Consider the following 17,945-nt stretch of genomic DNA (forward strand, 5'->3'; position numbering starts at 1 on the left):
TCCACTTTATGGCTAGCACAGCACAGGATAAAATAATCTGTGATAGTTGAAAGATTAAAGTACAAAGAGCTTTTGAAGTGTGACTATATTAAAGGAGCAGGGAAGTGTTAGAAGAGAAAGTAAATGTCAAAGTGAGAGGGTGCTCCTTCAAAGCTCACCCAATGCACTATATTTAAAAATGTAAATTTAAGAAACTTATTAAAATACTAGATTTTCATATTAGCATTTGTAAAGCACAAGCCCAGAGTCCTTTTCATAATTCTGATAAAGCCCTCTTGCAGTTTAATAAAAGAAGACACTCAACATTTGCATGTCAGTAAAGAGTCAGTGGACTTTTTCATTTGGAGGTCCACAGGTGAGCAAAAATGCAACTCCTTGGAAAGCACTTTGACATTACACAGAGGAAGGTTTTGTTATTGTGTTATTTCAGATGAAGAAATGAAATGGTAGAGGGGTTTTTTTTTAATGTAAAGCATTAGCAAATTATCCAGGATCTGACTTGCTAGCTCTGGATCTGCTGTCATACTGCTTGACCATTTTACATCAAGCATATGCTGCTTATATTGCACAAGTTGTATATAAAGACAAGGTACAGCAAACAAAATGTGCTTTTGGTACAAAATGATTTGTCTGTGCTATCTAATACAAATCTATCCAAAGAACAACAACCACCACCACCACAAAAAAAGTACTGCATTTGATGAACATCTATATTTTACTATGGAAATGATTAAAATTCCCACCTATCAGTACCAGAATGTATTAGAACAGATTAAGTGAATATCCCATTGGGTGCAGCAGGCTTCAGAGTTGATGACAGCAGTCTCAGAGATCCCAGGATTCATTACTGTCTCCCAGTGACAAAAAAAAAAAGAGACCTCTAAAAGGTGTTCCTCGAGCAGACATTTTCCTACTGATGGATGAAATAATTTTGCATAAATAATTAAAAACATCAGGGATGATGTTGAGATTCTTCCTTCATCCAGTATTTTCTCCATAGGCTTTCTGAGAGAGAGCAAGACATAGCCTACATGCTTGATATTCTTCTTATTTTAAATCCATTCTGGAATTGTTTCATGAATAAAAAGTGTCTTCCCAAAGAGACAAGAGGATGACAACTGAAATTGTGCCTTTATGGATCTTGATTAGTGAACCTTCAATGCCATGAAGGTTTTTATTTAGTGAAATTAAGACTGACAGCTTTGTATTAGGAGCTATCAGGCATTAAAATATTAAACTGCTACTTCTCTTCATGGAAACAAGAAGATTTTGCTAACTCCCTGGGTTTTATTAAATCAGCAGTGGTACATTAGCTGATTTATTGTGCCGACTTACTACTACTACTACTTTAAAGGCCTACTTACAAGAGCTCTTCAAAAGATTTGCACTGCTTCTGCTAAATAAAAGAATTGTTAACAAATAAATGCATTTACTCTTTGGGCTAATGCTGTTGAATCCATAGCTGGGTCCAGTTAGCACCAGATCTAGGCCCCAGCATAGTGGTTGCACAAGATTCTTTGCTCACACTCTCTTGCCATGTGCTCTTAGCCAATGCTTAGCAGGTATTTAGCATTCCCCTTGCTGCAGCATGGTTTTGACAACATGTATGCGTGCAGACAAACTCAGCTCGTCACAAATACAACTGGATTTGTTCATGATTACATTAAATGTGAGTAATGATTGATAAACAAGATGACACAAAGATGTGAGAGCAGATATTTAGTTCAGAAAGGGTTTTTTTTTTTTATGGTATATATTGCCACAGGGAATTACAGGAGCAAAGATCAGTTCCTGTGAAAGCAAAGACTGCACACAGAAGTAAGAATAGGGAATTTTCAAAGCACTTCCACTGACCTCCAAACAGTCTAGACTGGGGACAGAAAGAATTTCTGCTGAGGGATGCAATCACAGATCTAAAGACTAGCCAGGCTTGCAGCAGGATTGGCACTGGAGTATTTTGATTCTGGGGTCATGCAACAAGTTGAAAGAACTGTGCCATTTTACTAGAGAACAGTCAATTTAGCTAAACTTGACCCAAGTAAGATCCAGTGTATTAGCAGCTGCCAAACAGGGCTAGGGAATGCTTTAGCAAGCTTCCACAGTAGTTTTATGGGATGCTTCATGTTAATGTAAACTCTTTAGAGATAATTTGAGAGCCTGGGGAAATCGACTCTTCTCTCCTTGTACCTCAGCACTAGATGCAGCATCTAACAATTTCCTCACTTCTCCTATTTCACAAGACAAACCATTCTCAGTTTCATTCCAGCATGTTTATTAGTACACATGATCTGTTTTGCCCCAAAATACATCCTTGCAAGCCAACTTCCAGCTGTGATAACAAAAACAGTATTAGAAGATGAGAGAAAATGATAGGGTGGGTTGGTTGGTATAAGGTCTTGCAATATAACAGCTTTTCAAGATTTGAGATTTGTCTTAAGTGGCTGCCTTGCTTCTGAACCAAAATAATGGCAAGCCACAAAAGGAATGGTTTTCATTCTGAAACAGCTGAAAGAAAAGAAAAGGGGAAAAAAAGCTGTCTAGATATGCATATTAATACTACATTCAATTAGTTGCCCAATTATTCTCTTTGATACTCAGATACTCCATACAAATCTACAGCAAAACAGCATATTTAAATCCTCACTACTGCAGCTACTGCTTATTAATTTGCCAAATGAGTTTTACAAATGGTGGTGTTTATATGACTACCATTTCTCTTGGATTAGCCTCCTTTTCTTTGACAGCTGTTTGTGCTGATGTATGATCAGCACAAGCTCAATCCAGATTCAGCTTCTCTTTCAGAATCAAAACTAGTGCTTTCATTATGCAGGGAGTAGGATAGGCACATCTGGCCACACTCAACAAGGGAAGGACAGTCGATGGGGCCAGCAGCAGAGGAAGAGGGTAGGGAGATGAAGCAGCATGAGCTGGGCAGCAAGTGCTGAACCCCTGAGCTAGGAGGTCCTGCAGAGAGGGTGATAGGGAGGGTATAGAAACTATGATAGGAGATTTAGGCAAGGAGGAGGAAAACGTTTGGCAACTGCTTCAATGGGAGATATTAAGGGAAATGTAACAAGGTGTCTAAGTGGAGAGGTGAGAAGAAGGGGATGTGTCTTAAGCTGGGAGCAGCCTGAAAACCAGGCTATAGGTGACAGAAGTAGTTAGGAGATGGGAATTACAGACAGAAAAGTTTCATTGAGCTCTGAAATAAATAAGAATTAGGAGTATTTGAGCTCAGGAGCAGGAAGAAATGCTGCAGACTTCAGCAAATTGTTGTTCTGAGGCAAAAGATATGGAGGAAATAAGACTTTGGAGAGCAGAATTCCAGGATAAGAATACCAAGGGATAATGCTGTAACTGGCACCCCTAAAAGCAGGAGCCTCCAGCTATCTTTTGCACCCTCAAGGCAGGAATTCTTTTTTATCAGAGTCCTAGTTAAGAGAGCAGTAAGGACACTTGACGGAAACATCCAATATTGACTGCATATGTTGGAGATTATTGACATTTTCTCGTTCCTTGATCATAACATTTCTGCTAAGCTGGGAGAAAAAAACATGAATAAAAAATCTAAATAAATTAAAATGAAATGTACATAGAATTTTGAAAGTGTATTATAAGGTTGTTGCTGCAAGATCTGTTGGGTAAACAGAAAATGCAGCTGTCTAACAACAGCCATTGAAATTTGTAAGTAGCCCAATAAACTCTGTTTCTTGTCGCTGCTGAGGCCGGTTTCAGTTGCCATGGAAACGGATGATGGATTGCCAAAAATGAGATTTGATGTTTTAAAATAATCAGTGATTTGAACTAGTGATTATTATGAAAGTATTGCACTCTCCTTCCAGCGAAGGGGTGTTAGGCTGGGAGTGGGGAAAGAACACATGGCAGCTGGCAGACAGCAAGAGAGCTGTTAAAATTCTTGCAAGTGGTATCGGTTGCTGAATGACAACAGCAAATGTGGGTGCTTGAAGGAAAAAAAACTCAGTGGGCAAAAAAAATTCTAGCAAAACTCCATTTTAAAGAGTGAATAGCCTTGGAGGTTTGGGAGAAAAATACAGAAAATGTTGCTGTAGCTCCAATGCTTTCAAGTGCTTTTCCTAAATAAGGTCTCCTTTATACCTCTATTTTGAGAATGCAAGGAGAAAGGAACACGCAAGTAGAAAATGCTGGATATTTCTTCTCCTGCTTTTTGAGTGTATTTGTCCATAACACATTAAGCTCCAATCCAATAAATGCACCACTATAAACAGCCTCAAAATGTTGGCACCGGTCAGTTTTGCAGTGACCGGGGGGGTAGGTCCAGAGGAGACATATATCTGGGAGGAAGGTGGCAATATGGGGTTTTGGTGGGAGTTTGGATTGAGAGGGTGAGTAAGATTTTGAGGAAGAAACTACAGAAGAATGAGGCAGCTGATGGCATGGTCATGGGGGTTCTCTGATCTATTTGGGAGGCTGGCTTTTGCTCCCATGGGGCTTCACAAGAAGATGGTGACATGAACACCAGCCACACTCTCAGAACACTGGCACCCCCTTTGCCATGTGAGTGAAAGCTGAAGACCACCACTGTTAGACCACAGTCTTTCCAACTCCTTATCCATGCACTGCACCTGTGATTTACAACAATTTCCCAGGCTGTGTCATTCTCTCTCTACCTTTTCTTTCCTCCACTGGGGTTAAACACCACAATCCATCTCTCTCCTAGCATCACAGATTTCACACCTACATCTGTCTTGACCCAGTCATGGTTTTGTTCATTTTGTTCAGCCAGGTGGAAGAGGAGAGGCACAGACTTCCTCCCACATTTCCCTTTCTCAGCCTTTCCCCTTGCTACTGCTACAATGAACACTAAGCTGATCTATTCTACTCTTTCCTCACTGTAGTAACAGGGCTTTAGAGGAAAAAGCAAAGAGGATAAAGCTGAGCAAGTGATGACTGTGATCACCCCAATAAACAGATGCCTTGTCTATGCCTAGAACTGGTCCTGACATGCAAAACAACAGATTGGTGTAATACATAAAAATAGACAGAAGAATATATTATGAAATAAAAGGTAGTGCTAACATGCAACAGGCAAAGAGATTTCTTAGGAATGTTGGCAGAATATGACTGGGTGGTTTTTTTTTTTCTCACTTCTAATTGCATGATGCCTTTACAAAGTTTCACCAGAGCCAAAAATCACCTCTCTCACACAGCTCAGATAGACCCCATGAAACCTCAGACAGGGCATTTACAATTTATTTAAATTCATTTGGAGTCTCTTAGGTGAAGGCCAAACATAAAACAGCTAAAGATTCCACTCACAACTAAGGATCAGAGATAAGCCATCGGCAGGCTGCCAGCTCCTTCCTTTCTCTGCAGCATTAATTAATGTAAGGTCTGCTTCACATTTGCTTCCATGTACCAAGTTCTTTAAATTCAAGTTGACTACTGTCAACAAAGTAGGCTTGATGCAAATCAACCACAAAAGCCACAATACATCCCCAGAGTGCAAAGTTCTGTCGTTGATAGTTGTTTTTTTGTCTCCTTGAATCACACAACAGTTTTCCATATGAAAGCAAACCTGCTCGAACCACAGGCTTTTAAAATTATTCTACATAAATCTGTATGATAAAATCACAGGCTTCTATTTCCTAGCACCCTTGTACATCATGCACAAATCCACTAGAACCGTGAGGAGACAGCATGTGTCCATTTCTGGAGAGAAGGAGCGTTAATAATCCTTTGTAGTATACAGCCAGAGGTACTGACAGATATATTCTACTTCAGTCAGTTTTGATTAATAAAAGTTAATTGGTAAACATAAGACATCACCTTCTGCTATATTTGATAAGTCACAAGCATTTTGCATCTATTTCCATAAAAATAGAGATATGTGAGGGGTCACAGGAGATAAATTGTTCCCAGGGATTTGCGAACAATTGCCACTTTCGAAGCATAAAGGAATAATTTTTGGCTCCCTATTTGCTTTTAAGAATGACTGCAACACTGTTAAATGGTCTTAGAGTGGCTGCATATTAAAATATTGTAGACAGAGTAACTCACAGGCAGAGAGAGAAAATGGGTTTTAGCTGTTAAAAGATTGTATTCATGATTTGTCCCAAATATCATAATTAGTTGTGGTTAGGAAATGCAACAGATGCAAGAAGTGAACCCCACAGTATGATGAAAATGACTTTTCCTATCCACCCACCTTTAATTTGGCTCTGATTTTTCAAATGTAGTGTATGGTTCATTTTCAGAGGCTAATACTATAAATGCTTCTTTCAGAGTCCATATTTTCTCTCTCAAAGTACATGTGTCCCCAGAAAGCAACAAACTCATAAATCAATTTCTACTGCAAGCTGTGATAACTAAATCATACTTAGAGCAAAAAGGTTTCCTTCTGGTGACACTTCCATTCCTTTTGTTTTACAAATTCCAAATCTATGATTAATAAATGTAGTGGCACATAAAATGACTCTTTTCTCTCAATGTGATCTTCTTAGGAAAAATAATATCCAACAGTCAGATTTTTCTCCTTAGACAACGAGCTTTAAGGTTTTTATTGAAATTTACAGCTGTTGAAGATTGTGCTGAACGATACTGTGAGCAGCTGAGGCCCATTAAAACACAATATTAGTTTTGAGCATCCACTCTCTTTTCTAGCACAAAAATATGGATTATTTTTTTTGTTTTCCAGAGCTAGCATAATGGTAGCAACTTCCCCTGGCTTATGAAAAAAATATATATTAAAAACAACAACCCTCCGTGGTTTGTAGTCCAAATTTGTAATGAAACATATTGGTCAAATCCCAAAATGTGCCACACAGCTCATCAGTTGGAGTGTCTCTCTTGGGAAGAATCCACTTCCAAATGAGCCTTGCTAAAAGGCATCCTCTTTGCAGCAATTTTTTTCTTCCTACTGTCCTTCTTCCTCCCTTTTGATGGGCTGTGTTGCTCCTACACACCCCCCTGCGTTCAGCACTCACATGGTCCCCAAATAGGACTCATTTCTCCTCTCCCTTCATCTAACCAACACAGGAGATTTCACCCTAAAAGTTAAGGAGGCTGAATGAATTAATTTTTGAAACACATGCTTAAAACCTGTGGCAAGCAAATCATGAGCAGAGAGAAAAACAGGGAGGTTGAATCTAAACAAGTCAAACAGCTTCAGAAAATAATCCTGGGATTTGCTTACCCTGAGGTGTTAATGTTTTCCTCTATTGAACACAGTAGACAATAAGGCTCAAAACAGTCCACTGACAGCATCCAGGAAGACTCAAACTGAGTGCTCGAAGAGATGATGGGAGATTTCCCTACAGTCTTTCATATGCATATGAGCCTTGGGGATGACAGTAAAATTTGATGTAAGATGATTCCTAGTGCTGCCTGTTCCTTCAAATGGAAATTACTCAATGCAGAGATCTGGTCAAATAAATGAATACCAGGGTACTAATGAATTTCAGTTTAAGGAAATAATTTAGTTCTACAAAATATTCTTCTTTTTAAAGCACTGACTTTGAAATTAATCACAGAATGGTTGGGGCTGGAAGGAACCTTAAATTTAGTTCCAACCTCCTGACAGGAGCAGGGACACCTTTAACTAGCTCAAAAATCCCATTCAGCCTGGCTTTGAACACATCCACTCACAGGGCATCCATAACCTACTCCAGTGCCTCACCATCCTCAACAGGAACAACTTCTTCCTACCATCTAATCTAAATCTACCCTCTTGCACTTAATGCCATCCCCCCTTGCCCTATCACTCCATGCCCTTGTAAAATGTCCCCCTCCAGCCTTCCCATATGCTGCCTTTAGGTACTAGAAGACTGCTATAGGGTTTATATCGTGGTGCCCGTAAAAGGTATGGACAGACTAAAAACAGCTTATAGGATTTCTGTAGCATCTCTTACTGCTGAGAGGTGTCACTCTATAATGTTAGCAGACTTAAAAGACCTGCAAACTGTGGAGTTTTTAAAGCATTGCTCAGCTAATACACTGCAGAGTTGATAGTCTCTGAATTTATTATTCACAAATGCTAATCATCACCATTTTTAATTAAAGTATTATCCAGTGTATGTGGAAAGCAATTATGTGCAACTAACAGAAGTTGTATGGCAGGCTAGGATTTGTAGAGAAATGCATTGCTGGCACTACATACAACTCCTCCTATCAAAATGAAGTGGTGTTTGTTTTAAAGTGAAAAAATATCATGTGGCACATTGTGAGCTGCTATCATCGAGGCAAAACCTAATCTAATGTTCATATCAACCCCAAATCTGCTGCATTTTTCCTAGATATTGTAATTTTTCTCCTCTTTTAAAGCCTATTTAGCTGCAGCTACTTTTTGTTTGTTTGTTTGTTTGTTTTTGGAGACTGTAATTCATCTATTTGCAGATTTACTTTAACAAATGGCTGGTAAATCTGGACCAGCTTTGCTTGTTTGCAAGGTATTATGAGTGTTCAAAAACCACAGCAAGGGGTATTTGACAGTTGCTTGTGCCTAACATATTTTCATTCCACAATATGTCAGCGCATTTATTACCTATAAGAGTTGGTAATGACCACAAGCATTCAAATGCATAATGAATCGTTCTTACTGCAAAAAATAGATACTAAGCTCATGTGTAACTAAAGGCAAGGCAATTCATCTTCCTCTCTAGTAGGAAGAAATGCATTTATAAAGTGTTTGGGTTCATTAACAGTTAACTAAATGGCAAAATGTCCACCCAGCTGAAAGGGACACTCCAGAAATGACTTCATATGCCAAAAATTAACTTTCCTATTTTGTATCAGACATAATTCCACTAACAGAAGGCATAAGATAATATTCATCTGGCTGCAGCTTACTGGGGGGTAAAATATCTTCATTGTAAGGCAGTTAATGAAGACACTAATGATGACTTCATAGCAGAAGTTTTCTTCTTAAAAGAAAAGAGAGCCACAAGCAATGAATTGATGCTTAGAGGGAATCTTTGCAGTAAAAAGCCCTTCACTTAGAAAAAGGTAAAAAAAAATTAAATATATAAATTCCTCAAAGAGTACTGAGAATTTAATTCTTCAATATCAGAACTGAAAGGCAATTGTAGACCTTGATGGTGCTGCTGTCCTTTTTGCCTCTCTGAGGTCCTATACTCTCCTCGTGTAAAGAAAGTTAAATGTGCTCTGCTTTTAAGTTTGATGAAGTACACTCAGGCAAGGCAAGCTGAAGACTTGACATCTCAGAGTAGCAATTTCTTTTGATGCTGTTACCTTTAGAGAAGCCATTGTTTTCTGTAAGACGTGAGGGTAAACAGGCGAAATCATCCCATCAGTCAAGGCCCTGGGTAACGGTGCAGTTGTAATTCCACTGTTGGGCTGCTTGTGTGTTTGGAAAACATTAATCTGTCTAGGTGTAACGTGAAGCCTTGTCTAAAACTTCTTGAGTAATTTTCCTGTAAGAGGATAATAAAAAACCCATCCCAAACCCCAGTTCCTTTCTTTGTCTTTTGCTGTTGAGCTTTTGGTCTTCTCTCTGGTTCACCGTTTCATAATTTTCTAGCACGTACACAAGCCAGCAATATTCTAGTGCGGCCAAGGCAGCCAATGGTATCCTGGGATGTATTAGAAGGGCTTAGTAGGTCAAGAGAGGTTCTCCTCCTCCTCTACTCTGCCCTGGTGAGGCCACATCTGGAATATCTGTCCAGATCTGGGCCTTTCAGTTCAAGGACAGGAAACTGCTTGAAAGAGTCCAGTGCGGAGCCACAAAGATGGTTAAGGAAGTGGAACATCTCATTTATGAGGAATGGCTGAGGGAGCTAGGCCTCCTTAGCTTGGAGGAGACTGAGGGGTGACCTCACTAATGTCCATAAATATGTGAAGGGCAAGTGTCAGGAGGATGGAGCAAGGCTCTTCTCACTGATGTCCAATGATAGGACAAGGAGCAGCGGGTGCAAGGTGAAGCACAGGACATTGCATGTGAACATAAGGAAAAACTTCGCTGTGAGGGTAACAAAACACTGGAATAGGCAGCCCAGAGAGGTTGTGGAATCTCCTTCTCTGAAGACAATCCAAACCCACCTGGATGTGCTTCTTTTCCCCAGTCTGCAGACACAGCAGCGATGTCACTCTCAGCCATCATTAGAGCCGACAGACCAGCTGATTGATTTACCCAAATCATTTTAAGCTTGTTTAAGAAGATTAAAAAAGCTTTATATTGATTTAGCAATACAAGGTACTTTTAATCACTTTAAAGAGCATCCATACAAGGTGGTTGTATCAATTTACCTGATCAGTTTAGTAGGTGATCCAGTTAGATTGATGCATTGGCCTAACTGGATCCCTTGCTAAACTGATCGGTTAAATTGATAACCTTTTGTCTACAGAAAAAAATGTTAAGTACACAACTTGCTCCACAGATAAGAAACAGAGTTTCCCTTGGTATTTGTCCATTTCTCACAGTTTTGTATGCAACCCTCCCATACCTCAGGCTTCCTGTGTATACAAGACTGCCATATTTACTCCCAGAATTTCGCAGACAGCAATATGTGAGTGGATGCTATATGTTTTTTCCAATACTTCGAGGGAGCAGCAGCCCTACTGCACATAGATTGCACTGATGATTGGTATGTGTACCACAAATCTGTCACTTCCTGAACTTAGCAGACTTTCTATACGACATATATCAAACTTGCAAGGAGGTTCACACTGTCAGCATATGCACCTCTACTGCAAAAGTATGCAGAAATGCCTACAGAGGCCAGACAAACGTCCTCAAAGTCCTTTCAGGCTGAATTTCTGACCAAGGAAATAAAATATAAGCGGAAACCTTTGGGTATATTTCACCCCTGCTACAGAGCTGAGTTTCACACTTTTCCCATTTGCACACATTACTACGGTGCTAGGAATTTCAAGTGGTTTTACTCAGACCCACCAGGGTAGCAGTAAAGCACATGAAAATTAGGATTTTATATTAATGACTAACATCACTTATACCTCTCCTTGCAGTTCTCCCAAACTGTAAGAGAACTCACACAAACCTCATTTTTCAGACACCGTGTGCTTGCCTAGGTCACTCTGTTCACTGCTCCCATAACAGATCCCAGGAAACTGTCTGGTACCTGGATAACAGGGATTTTTCACTCTCTGATACCTGGATAACAAAGATTCTTCACCACCTGCAAGTTTTTCATTTGTGTATTCTCAGCATTGACAAAAAAAAATCATTTTATAATGGGGTAAGAGTGGAGGAAGTAGATTCGTGGTGGTTAATAACTTAGGATTTGTCACTTAGCTCTCTTCAAGAGATTGCCCAGAAACTCATTGTTTCATCTTCCAGCTGTTTCCCATCAAATTACTATTAAATTATTCATAAATTATTACAGTTTCTTCACATCCCTGCAATACTAATTCTAACAGCCTGGAAGACTAACTTTCAGGTATAAAAAGTTCCACATAAGCAGCAGTAAAACATACAGTACAGATGAATAACATTAAGACCCAAGAAGGGTTTTCCCTGTCTCATATACACTCTATAGACTTCACCACCCCTTGCAGAACTTGGCAATATCCTATTGCCACCGGTTGCTAGCACATCTATCCCTCTGAACATGTGAAAATGTAATACACAAATAACCACCTGGCATTTCAACACTTTCCTCATAAGTTAGGCAGGTGAAACAAAAAGAGATTTTATCTACATTCTTTAATGTTACAGCTAACCCCTTCAATCTCCAAAGAAGACTGTGCAGGTAAAAACACAGGACAGCCTCATAACTTTGAGGAAAGGATAAATGAGCATGCCTGCAGATAATAACTAATCAAAGTGCAAGTACTTTGCCATTAGTGGGTGAGCTGCTGATTAGTCAAAAAAGAAAAAAAGTGTCACTTTAGGCAAAAAAGATGAGTTCAAACCAAGCAATATTTAGAATGTTATGAGGAAGACAGTATTGAGCATAACCCCACATAAAAGAAAAAATAATCAGACATATTCAAAAAACCCACCCAACAACACAGTATTTATTAAGTTTGTCCACTCAAGTGGACAATAATTAAGAGATGACCATTTGCTTTTCCAAAGGATAGGATAGGATGGAATGGAATGGAATGGAATGGAATTAACCATGGGGGATAGTCTTTCTAGCACAGTCTGTTGCCACAGGATGAGGGTTAATGAATAGAATAGAAGTAACCAGGTTGGAAAAGACCTTTGAGATCATAAAGTCCACCCTATCACCCAGCACCATCTAATCAACTAAACCAAGTGCCTCAGCCAGGCTCTTCTTAAGCACCTCCAGTGATGGTGACTCCACCACCTCCCTGGGTAGCACATTCCAATAGCCAACCTCTTTGTGAAGAGTTTCTTCCTGATATCCAGCCTAAACTTCCCCTGGTGCAGCTTGAAACTGTGTCCTCTTGTTCTAGTGCTGGTTGCTTGGGAGAAGTGACCAACTGCCACCTGGCTACAACCTCCCTTCAGGTAGTTGTAGACAGCAATAAGGTCTCCCCTGAGCCTCCTCTTCTCCAGGCTAAGCAACCCCAGCTCCCTCAGCCTCTCTTCATAGGGTTTGTGCTCCAAACCCCTCCCCAGCTTTGCTGCCCTTCTCTGGACACGTTCCAGCAACTCAGCATCTTTCCTACACTGAGGGGCCCAAACCTCATGAAAATGAATAGCGTGAAGGAAGCGCAGGCATTCTACACACATCTAGTCCCATGTGCTGCACCAGCGCCATTAAAACCACATGAATTATTTTGTCAGACTGCTTTGGAAGTTCACAGACAGTCTTAAAATAGCAATTTATCTTGAACATAGTATGAACAAGGCTACTTTATTCTCTTTAAACCTTAATTAGTGTACTTAAAATGTAAGTTGCATTATCAAATATAATTAATCATATTTTAGGGTGGGTGCATTTTGAGCTTCACATTGACTTACATCCTGTTGCTTGGTATAATCTTGTGCCCGTCTCTAAACCATGTCACTTGCGGTCTTGGATAGCTGACTATCTGCAGGAAGTTCAGAACTGCAGCTTCTCCTTCTGTCACTGTTTTTCTCTGGTTTGTGTCCATGAAGTTGCCCATGTCTAAAAAACAATAAATATATAATAAATTACTGTTCTGGAAATTCTTGTCCCATTTCCCCTTTCTTTTCAGTGGACAGAGAAATAACTGTGTTTTACAAGAGCTTTTGGCATTGCTGTAATTAGTCAACATGACACTACAGATCTAGAGAGCTTTGATGAGCAGAGGTTTGGATGAGCATAAGGGGAACCCAGTGCAGCAGTCATTGGTGCCACACAGTCTCAGCCTTCCTCTGCAGTAACTGAGTGGCTTTACCTGACAGTGACACTTCTAATGGAGTCTTCTGTTGTGGGTTTTTCTAAATCAGTTTTGGCACAACACTAAAAAGCCCTGTGCAACGCAAAGGAATGCCAGTGGTTTATATCATTTTGTCAATGTGTTTTGGTCATCTATTGTCTTTTAATCCTTTTATCCATAGCTCCTCAAATAGACCAGCAGCTGCATCCCTTGTAGTCAAACCAATGGATAATCAAATCTATGCAAATAAACCGCTAGACCCAAATGGATATCAAAATGACAAGGCTATAGTCTTGTTGGTAGGTATTAGTTCTTCTGGCACTACACTGTGATTTAAATAATGCATCTCTATCCTTGACATTTGCAAAGGCATCAGCAGCATTAAAGAGCAGTTTTAACAAAAACTTTAATGGAAGGAAGAAAACCACAATTGCAGAACCTCTGTCTCTGAAGGTTTGATTTCATAGACAAGTTCATGTATTTTGTAGTCCCTCTAAAGATTCAGTGAATGTTTTCTTCTTGTACTTCTTGTTGAAGGACAACAGCATCCTCGCCTGTATCAGCAACAGTGTGGCCAGCAGGAGTAGGGAAGTGATCATGTCCCTGTACTAGGCACCTGTGAGGCCACATCTCGAATACCAGGTTCAGTTCTGTGCCCCTCACTACAAGATTGACACTGAGGCCTGACAAAGGGCGATAAAGCTGGTGAAGGATCTAGAGAACAAGTCTTACGAGGAGTGATTGAAAGAATCGAGATGAAGTCAGGTAAAAAGGAAGCTCAGCTCCCTACAAGCCAAGCAGTAGGCAGTCTGTTCTCCCAATGAACAAGCATTATGACAAGAGGAAACAGCCTCCAATTACACCAGGGGAGGTGTAGGCTGCTCATTAGGATCAAATTCTTCCTTGAAGGTGTTGTCAAGCAAAATGCTGGAGTCTCCATCCCTGGAGGATCTAAAAGCCCTGTAGATGTGGTGCTGAGGGACATGGTTTAGTGGTGACCTGGCAGTGCTGAGTTAATGATTGTACTTCATGACTTTAAAAGTCTTTTACAACCTCAATGATTCTATGATTCTCTTGCTTTTTGTATTGCATTCCTATCCACTAAAATAAACAGCACTGTAGGTTCCTACTTGGTTAACCTCCAGAAGAATGCCTATGAATTTTAATTTGTTTTAACCCAGGACACTGACACACACACAGAGCTGTCTGGTTTCTGCTACTGAATTCCCTTTGTAATAACCACAGTGTTCTTTAAAAGTTCTCTGCTGCAGAAAGGCGATGCAGGAGACATTGAAACACAGAACACTACTCTCAGGTCTGTGGATGGCAGGAGATGAGAAGAGACAGAACAAGAGCAGAAATTAAAAGCACATGGTATATTAAAGAAGCTTTAATCATCTTTGTGATTTTCAAGTTATTTATTCAGACATAATCAGCATTGTACTTCCTCTGTTGCTCCATATTTCTTACAACTGTAATCAGATCATGTACTTGAAAAGAAGTTTCAAACTGCGTAGGTGGATCTAATTAACTTCACTGTCATATGATTATTTTAGTCTTCACAATCCAAGAGTTTTTAAGCCCATTCTGTAATTAAGATTTACTCAGCAGTTTTCTCACAAATACCTGTTCCCATTCAGCCAAGTAATATGTTAGCATGTTGAGAACAGGTTTTTTTTTCATTATTTAACAAGTTCCCCGCCTCCTCAGAGCTCTAGGAGATGGAAAATACCTCAGATCTTTCTCAGTGCACATTATAATTGTGTCATTCATTTTTTTTTTCCACTAGGAACCCTCAGTTTAAGTGTATTTGAGAAGTATTCTCTAGCCAATGGCAAAAAATAGTTCCTTTTCTCTCAACTCTCCTGAGTTAAACATCTGACATACAGTTGCTGGTATCTTTGGGGGACTGGATGACTTCAGTAACCCTTAGGAATGCTGCTATCTGGTACCTTTTCAAGAATAACCACAAAGTGTGCTATGGCAAAGTGTCAGGTACTTCATTAGAACCTCACAACTTAAATCATAGAATCAATAGAATCACAGAATCAATAAGGTTGGAAAAGACCTCAGAGATCATCAAGTCCAACCTGTGACCTAAGACCTCATGACTACTAGACCATGGCACCAAGTGCCACGTCCAATCCCTTTTTGAACACCTCCAGGGATGGTGACTCCACCACCTCCCTGGGGAGCACATTCCAATGGCTAACAATTCTCTCTGGGAAGAACTTTCTCCTCACCTCGAGCCTGAACTTCCCCTGGCACAGCTTGAGGCTGTGTCCTTAGTTTAGAGCAATAACATTAAAATACAGAAGACAATCATATGGCAGCACTATCCAACCTGGGTAGAGAGGAAATAGGATATTTAAGATTTACAGGACACTTGAGTCTGCAGCAATAAAGTGCAAGTTTGACAACTTTCACTAGTGAAACTACATTTGTCATATACATCACTGAAGGTTCAAGACCAAAAGTCTCCCAAGTCATGTGTGATCTGCTTTGCTTTGGCTCAGTGTCCTTATCAGTGAAAATAAATAACTCAATAAATAGATTGCTTAATTCAGACAGAGATGTCCCAAGAGATGGCTTTTTAGCCTTGCTCAGCAATGCAGAACTACAAATTAAATGGCAGAAAAAGAAAACCCAAGTAAACAATTGCACTTCTGTTTCTCTCAAGAACAACCAAGCACACACCCCCATAAAAGCCTGAAGAAATCAATCTTTCCCTCATTCAGAGGGGAGAAGAGCTGTATTTTCAGCAGACAAACTTCTTTAGCAGCATTATCAAAGGTAAAGTCTTCCTGTCCCTCCTTCTCGCTGTCATTCCCACAAGTACTACCTCAAGAATTGCTCCCTGTGCTGTGCCAGTACAACTGCCTGTACAGCTGCACAGGGAATAGGATGGAGGGGAAAGAACTATTTTAACAAACCTTACAAAATAATTGTTACTTTTCCTTTATATTTCAGGGAAGTTTCCCAGTCTGAACTGCACAAACAAGTTTTCCCGCTGAGCCTAAAGGGACAGTGTTCTACACTGCAATACAAGAGTGGGAATGATTAGAGGGAGAGAGGAGAAAATGGGTACATTTTTCTCTGGTGCTGCCACCAAAGCCTTTTTTCCCCTGGAACCACACCTGTAGATGCAACTCCAGAGGCATCCAGACTAATCTAACGACTCACTGCTGCAGAACAAGAAGCATCTTACCGTCATGTTCCCCTGCTCCATCTTTCCCTTCTAACCTTGTTGGAGGTCACTCACCCCACTCACAGTTATACTCATTCACTTTCTCTAGATCCTCTGAGGCCTGATATAATTCACTAAACAGAAGAAGAATATTCAGACAAGTTCTTGCAAGGGTCTGACACACATCAGAGTGAGCACAAGGTCACTAGGAGTTGCACACAGCAGGGGCATAAAGGTTGGCAGAAGGCAGGGAAGGAAAACACGATTTCGGTAGCAGTTTATTTTTACATTAGCTCCCAGCACCTCTGAGACAATACCACTGACAGATCAAACATCAAATTATTGATATTACTGACACTGCAGATCCAGTAACATGATTTACTGCCATACAGTAAACTGTTAAGCATGATGCCAAAACTTAAACAGTATCATTTGCAAATGTTTCTATTTTAAAACAAAGGAAATGACATGCAATATCCCTCATGACAGTGATCAGCATGGATTGCTTCCTTGGAATTGGGTTTCCAATAAATAATTCAATTTATCTGAATTCCACTTATCAAGTGACATTTACTACTAGTGAATTTTCAGTTATTGACCCTGAGGAAGACAAATTTGACCCATGCATCAAATTACTTCCAAACAGCATACAAAGCTGGGTGGTTTGTTTGTTGGTCTGTTGGTTTGTTTGGGTTTTAAATGGTTTTACTTTTTAAAAGGGGGTTTATTTAATGATTAGTTTCAAACAAGGTGTTTGAATTTACATTTTCGAAACAGCTACAAAGGAAGAAAAGAAAAGAAAAGAAAAGGAAATGAGAGGAGAGGAGAGGAGAGGAGAGGAGAGGAGAGGAGAGGAGAGGAGAGGAGAGGAGAGGAGAGGAGAGGAGAGGAGAGGAGAGGAGAGGAGAGGAGAGGAGAGGAGAGGAGAGGAGAGGAGAGGAGAGGAGAGGAGAGGAGAGGAGAGGAGAGGAGAGGAGAGGAGAGGAGAGGAGAGGAGAGGAGAGGAGAGGAGAGGAGAGGAGAGGAGAGGAGAGGAGAGGAGAGGAGAGGAGAGGAGAGGAGAGGAGAGGAGAGGAGAGGAGAGGAGAGGAGAGGAGAGGAGAGGAGAGGAGAGGAGAGGAGAGGAGAGGAGAGGAGAGGAGAGGAGAGGAGAGGAGAGGAGAGGAGAGGAGAGGAGAGGAGAGGAGAGGAGAGGAGAGGAGAGGAGAGGAGAGGAGAGGAGAGGAGAGGAGAGGAGAGGAGAGGAGAGGAGAGGAGAGGAGAGGAGAGGAGAGGAGAGGAGAGGAGAGGAGAGGAGAGGAGAGAAAATAGGGAGTATGCAATAATTTCTTGGGTCATGTTAACCAGCACTGACTCCTGAGGAAATCAGCTTAAGATTTCCACATGGAAGTTAGATATCAAATCAGAGGTCAGCTCAAAAATTCTGCTTAGTACAAACTGAAGAGGTACAGACTCTGGAGATGCAGGTTCAGCAAGGTGTTGAGAA

General features: G+C 40.4%; 1 protein-coding gene across 3 annotated transcripts in view; it reads right to left on the minus strand.

The window, feature by feature from the left end:
- Positions 1-17,945, minus strand: part of SDK1 (sidekick cell adhesion molecule 1) — a 465,152-nt gene that overhangs the window by 309,945 nt on the left and 137,262 nt on the right. For all 3 annotated transcript variants that reach the window (XM_068146644.1, XM_068146645.1, XM_068146643.1), the window contains exon 5: positions 12,890-13,037. In XM_068146644.1, the coding sequence (XP_068002745.1) occupies positions 12,890-13,037 (148 nt within the window). The remainder of the gene's footprint in view (positions 1-12,889; positions 13,038-17,945) is intronic.

The sequence above is a fragment of the Melanerpes formicivorus genome, unplaced genomic scaffold (genome assembly GCF_026170545.1).
Source record: "Melanerpes formicivorus ecotype bairdi unplaced genomic scaffold, bMelFor1.0.p_v2 SCAF_14, whole genome shotgun sequence".
NCBI classification, from domain to species: Eukaryota; Metazoa; Chordata; class Aves; order Piciformes; family Picidae; genus Melanerpes; species Melanerpes formicivorus.